Source organism: Cebus imitator, unplaced genomic scaffold (assembly GCF_001604975.1).
Source record: "Cebus imitator isolate Cc_AM_T3 unplaced genomic scaffold, Cebus_imitator-1.0 Scaffold763, whole genome shotgun sequence".
Classification (NCBI taxonomy): domain Eukaryota; kingdom Metazoa; phylum Chordata; class Mammalia; order Primates; family Cebidae; genus Cebus; species Cebus imitator.
In genome coordinates this window covers 737,668-743,668 of record NW_016108078.1, presented here as the reverse complement: position 1 = coordinate 743,668, position 6,001 = coordinate 737,668, and the positions used below count along the sequence as shown (strand labels likewise).

The 6,001-nt window shown below is 47.1% G+C and overlaps 1 protein-coding gene and 1 non-coding gene across 2 annotated transcripts in view; one reads left to right on the top strand and one right to left on the bottom strand.

The window, feature by feature from the left end:
- Positions 1-6,001, top strand: part of FGD1 (FYVE, RhoGEF and PH domain containing 1) — a 51,186-nt gene that overhangs the window by 35,989 nt on the left and 9,196 nt on the right. Inside the window, exons 9-12 of the mRNA XM_017519661.2 lie at positions 2,156-2,214; positions 2,357-2,503; positions 2,941-3,033; positions 3,207-3,286. Coding sequence (XP_017375150.1) covers positions 2,156-2,214; positions 2,357-2,503; positions 2,941-3,033; positions 3,207-3,286 — 379 coding nt within the window. The remainder of the gene's footprint in view (positions 1-2,155; positions 2,215-2,356; positions 2,504-2,940; positions 3,034-3,206; positions 3,287-6,001) is intronic.
- LOC119469677 lies at positions 1,297-1,403 on the bottom strand. Its single transcript, XR_005198512.1, has one exon. It is a non-coding gene; the product is annotated as a U6 spliceosomal RNA (small nuclear RNA).

Sequence of the window (6,001 nt, the reverse complement as noted above, 5' to 3'; positions counted from 1 at the left end):
CAGTGGTATGATCTCAGCTCACTGAACCTCCACCTCCCGGGTTCAAGTGATTCTCCTGCCTCAGCCTCCCCAGTAGCTGGGACTACAGGTGCATGCCACCACACCTGGCTTTTTGTATTTTTAGTAGAGATGAGGTTTTACTATGTTTGCCGGGCTGGTCTCAAACTCCTGACCTCGTGATCCACCTGCCTCGCCCTCCCAAAGTACTGGGACTACAGGTATGAACCACCGTGCCCAGCCGCCTGGCTAACTTGTATTTTTAGTAGAGATAAGGTTTCACCATGTTGGCCAGACTGGTGTCAAACTCCTCAGCTTAGGTGATCCACCTGCCTTGACCTCCCAAAGTGCTGGGATAACAAGCGTGAGCCACCTCACCCGGCCTCATCAAGGACTTTGAGTGTCAGGCTGAAGGGCTAGATCTTTACCCTGAAGGCACAGGGGAGCCACTGACAGATTTGAGCAGAGGAGTGGCAATAACCTATGCAAGAAAGCCCCTTCTGGCAGCCAGGATGGAAGAAGGGTTGGAGATTGGGGCCGAGCACCTGAAAGGCATGTGGATACCTGAACTGGGACTGGGGCTGTAGAGCTCCTTGAGCACCAAAACTTGGTCATGAAGAGAGAGCCTCTTGGGAAAACAAGACTTGGTTGGCCGGCCATATGGACCTTCTTCAGAAGCACCTGTGCTCCTCCAGCATGGGCTGATCTGAGTGGGGAGATCCTGCACATACAGAGTGGGGTACTCGGAGGCTGTGGCCAGGCCTTAAGCATAGGTGGGATTTGTTAGTGTGTGGAGATGTATAGGGACTCATTTCAGCTTTTTTTTTTTTTTCTGATGATACCTGATCTCTATAGGAAATGTGGAAATTACAAAGATGAAAGAAATAGGAGAAAAATCACGTGTGATCTGAGCCCCCAGAGAATAAGCATAATGAACACTGTGACATAAATTCTTCCTAGTGTTTTTTAGACGTGTACTTGCAAAAGTGAGATCATTCTATATAAACATGTTCGTATCCTTTTCTTAAAATACCCTGAGCATTTCCCAGATTATTAAAAGCCCTGCATAAGGATCATTTGTAAAGGTTGTTTAATATTCTGTTATGTGAAGACACCATAATGTATTTAACTGAACCCCTACAGTTGGACATTTTTTGGCAGGGAAGAGGCACAGCCTTTAGTGCAAGTGAAGGTGTACTCCCCTACAGATGAATATTTTTGTTTCCCATTTGGAACTGTTGTAAATACCAATATGACAAAAGCGTGTTCATGTGTAGTATGTGTATTTTCTTTTTTTTTTTTAATATGGAATGCTTCACAAATTTGCATGTCATCCTTGTGCAGGGGCCATGCTCATCTTCTCTGTATTGTTCCAATTTTAGTATATGTGCTGCCGAAGCCAGCACAGTGTGTGTATTTTCTTAGCATAGACACGCAGAATCAGAATCATAGAGTCAAAAAACAGGATCATCTCATTGCTTTTTCATATGGCTTTTTCTGATTATAAAAGTAATTCATGTTCTTTGTCAAAAATATGGAAAATGCCTCACGCCTATAATCCCAGCACTTTGGGAGGCTGAGGCGGGTGGATCACGAGGCCAAGAGATTGAGACCATTCTGGTCAACATGGTGAAACCTCGTCTCTACTAAAAATACAAAAATTAGCTGGACATGGTGGCACACGCCTGTAGTCCCAGCTACTCGGGAGGCTGAGGCAGGAGAATTGCTTGAACCCAGGAAGCGGAGGTTGCGGTCAGCCGAGATCGCGCCATTGCACTCCAGCCTGGGTAACAAGAGCGAAACTCCGTCTCAAAAAAAATATGGAAAATGCAGAAAAACCTAAAGAAGACAATAAAAACCACCCATAGTCCCCCCATCCAGAGACAACATGGGTATGTTTCCTTCTGGTCACATAGTAACTAGTATTATTATTAGTGGTGATAATAATCTTGGCAAGCTTGCATTTTTTTTATTGGCTGCCGACTATTCCATTGGCTTCTGATTTTAAATGATGTTGCTGTGGACATCTTTGAGGGTGGAGCTTTCTAAGATGGGAGGGTGTGGTCAGGCCAGGATGAGGTATTCAGGGAGGAAAGAAACCCTGAAGAGGCTCCTCTCTGCTTGTCCCCCATCTGACCTCACTTCTCTATGCCTGTAGAGTCTCTGGAGCTGATAGCCACAGCAGCAGAGCACTCGAATGCTGCCATCCGCAAAATGGTGAGTGGCCCTTCTTGCCCCTGCCCTTCCTTGGCCACTCACCTGTGGTATCTCCATCCTGGGGTGGGGGTGTTGTGACTTGTGGGCATCTGACGGGAGGCTGGCACCCTAACCATGCCTTTTGGTCCCTGTCTTCTGCCAGGAGCGAATGCATAAACTGCTGAAGGTATATGAGCTGTTAGGGGGCGAGGAGGACATTGTCAGCCCCACCAAAGAGCTCATAAAAGAAGGCCACATCCTTAAGCTGTCAGCAAAGAATGGGACCACTCAAGACCGATACCTCATACTAGTAAGTGCCAGGCATGGAATTGTGGGTGGGTCACGCCCCCTGCAACACACACACACATAGTGGCCTGGTACTCCCTCAAGACTATACCTCCTTTCATTCATGAAAGAGGAAAAAAAAGACCATACCTCCTGCTAACCATTCTCTCCTCTACCAACAAATCGTATTTTCACGACCTAGCTAGGATTTTTTTTCCTCCACTTTACAGATGAGGTAACTAGGCCTTGCAGAGACGTGACTTGCCCAAGGCTCCCCCCTAGGAAGTTCTTCTATGCCTAGGCGCTTTCCTTTTGACCCCTGTGCCCAATCTGAGCTGTCTTTTCTACATCTATTGCCTATAGTCCTCAGCAGTAAAGTTTCAGGAGTCCCCTAGGGCACGGAGCTGGGCCACATCCCTACTAGGCCCTCCGCACATACATCCCAAATTTTTTCCTTCCTAGTTCAACGACCGCCTCCTTTACTGCGTGCCCAGGCTGCGGCTCCTTGGCCAGAAATTTAGCGTGCGGGCACGCATTGATGTAGATGGCATGGAGGTGAGCAACCAGGAGGTGGGAAATGGAACCTGGAATGGGGCATTGGTGTTGGGAGGAGCAAAGATGTTGGCTTTCACCCCCAGTCTGTGTGTGTGTGTGTGTGTGTGTGTGTAGAGGGCTAGGGCCCTGTGGAGTTCAGTAGCCTCACCATGCCCCTTTCTCCCTCCATTCAGCTAAAGGAGAGCTCCAACCTCAATCTGCCTCGAACCTTCCTGGTGTCAGGAAAGCAGCGCTCCCTGGAGCTCCAGGCCAGGTACTTGTCCTTGCCTATTCTTCCTTCCAGCGTCTACCCCCCTTTCTTCAGATATGCTGAGGCATTCCAGGCCCAGAGGTTGTTCCACAGAAAGGATGGGCACCTTTCCCCAAAGATGCAGGCTTGCTTTTCAGCGGTGAGGGTGATCTCTAAGGGCTAGATGCCATTTAGATTCAGGGTGGGTACTTCACGATGTGGGGAAAGGTGGCACTCCTGCCAGGAGAACCTTTTGGAAAATGAATAAGCTCTCCCCTGATTAAAGCAAGAATTTCTTCTGGTGGCTTTTGTTAGAGGAGAGAGAAGAACGTGATGCTAATTCTAACATGAATAATACCACCACAAATAGTTTATTGTAGATTCAGAGATCTAAGAGAAATAATCAAATGCAATACTTGGTCCATGACAGTAGCCTGGTTTGGTAAAAAGAGCCCTAAAAGACATTTGTAGGACAATAAGAGAAAATTTGGATGTAAAGTGAACATTAGATATTGAGAAATTATTGCTGTCTTAGGTGTGATAATGGTATGGTGGTTACTCAGAATGGCCTTATTTTGTAGCAATGCATGCTGAGGGCTTAGTATCACAATGTCTGTTAATTACTTTAAAATGGTTCAGGCTGGGTGCAGTGGCTCACGCCTGTAATCCCAGCACTTTGGGAGGCTGAGGTGGGCAGATCACCTGAGCCCAGGAGTTCAAGACCAGCCTGACCAACATGAAGAAACCCTGTCTCTACTAAAAATACAAAATTAGCTGGGCGTGGTGGCACATGCATGTAATCCCAGCTACTCGGGAGGCTGAGGCAGGAGAATCACCTCTGCCAGGAGGCAGAGGTTGTGGTGAGCCAAGATCACGCCATTGCACTTCAGCCTGGGCAACAAGAGCAAAACTCTGTCTCAAAAAATAAAGTAAAATAAAATACAATAAAGTAGTTCAGCACCCAAAAAATACATATGTAACCATACATACACACACATATGCATACATACACATATATAGTCATATACCACATAACATTTTTGGTCAATGTCAGACCACATATACACAGTGGCCTCATAAGATTAAAGTAAGGTCGGGCACGGTGGCTCACGCCTGTAATCCCAGCACTTTGGGAGCCCAAGGTGGGAGGATCACTTGAGGCCAGGAGGTCAGGACCAACCTGGGCAACATAACGAGACCGTGCCTTTAAAAAAAAAAAATGAAAGAAAAGAGAGAGAGAGAGAGAGAGAAAGAAAGAAAGACAGAAAAGAAAGAAAGAAAAGAAAAGAAAGAAGAAAGAAAAAGAATAGTTATATACTAGCCCAAGATCCCAGAGCTAGAAAGGAGCAGAGCTGAGATTGGAGCTCAGGTCATCTGGCCCTGGAGTCCACGTTCCTAACCACTGTCTATGCTGCCTTCTGATGGCCCAGGTAAAAGTGTATCAGGGTCATGGTGAGGGCCAGAGGATGGATGCATGTCAGTAGATGGCCTGCTTCTGACAGGCTGTGAGGAAGAGAGAAATGACTGGCTGGGACTGCAAGGAGGTGGGAGAGAGAGATGAATGTGAGATAGACGGTGTCCTCCTGGAGAATGAAGGGAGTCTTGAAGCTTGGGGAGATGAGAGCCTCTTAGAGGCCTGCAGCAGGGAAAGTGAGAGCAAAGCGGATGCCCTGCACATCTGCGGGAGTGACAAGCCATGTGACAGGGATTCATCTGTAGAGAGGAAAGGGGCTGCAGTGGGACACTGGGCCCAGAAGGGGCAGCCAAGCAGTGTAGGATTTCCTCCTAGTGGCAGCAGGAAGGTGCGGAGGGTTTGCTTTGCTTTGTAATCACTTTTACTGCCTTAAAGGAGAAAAAAATTTAATGCAAACTTTCAAATATGCAGAACAGTGGAAGTACAACAAGCACCCAGATGCCCACAACTTCGACAGCTGGTTCTCAACTTTGGCAACCTTTGGAATCAGCTGGGGAGCTTTAAAAAATACTGATGCCTGGGACCCACCCACAGAGATTCTGATTTAATTGGTCTGGGGGACAGCTTGAACATGGAGAGCTTTAAAAGCTCCCCGGGTGATTTATTTTACTTTTTTATTTTTATTTCTATTTTGTTGAGGCAGAGTCTCGCTCTGTTGCCCAGGCCAGAGTGTAGTGGCGCAATCTCGGCTCACTGCAACCTCCGCCTCCCAGATTCAAGCAATTCTCCTGCGTGAGCCTCCTGAGTAGCTGGGACTATAGGCGTGTGCCACCACACCAGGCTAATTTTTGTAATTTTAGTAGAGACAGGGTTTCACCATATTGGCCAGGCTGGTCTCGAACTCCTGAACTCATGATCAGCCTGCTTCAGCCTCCCAAAGTGCTGGGATTACAGGCATGAGCCACCACACCCAGCCCTCAGGTGATTTTAATGTGTGTACCAGGGTGTAGAACCACTGTTTTAAGAGTCAGCTACTGTTGACATTATATGTCTTTTGCTGAACCATTTTAAAGTAAGTTACAAATATCAGGACCCTTCACCCCTATACACTTCAGCATGAATAGCCAAAAAACACTATTGTACTGTAGCTCTTCTTCCTTTTTTTTTTATGGTCTCTCCCTGTCACCCAGGCTGGAGTGCAGTGGCATAATCATGGCTCCCTGCAGCCTCAAGCTCCTGGGTTCAAGTGATCCTCCTACCTCAGCCTCCCAAGTAGCTGGGAATACAAGCATATGCCACCATGCCTAGCTAATTTTTTTTTTTTT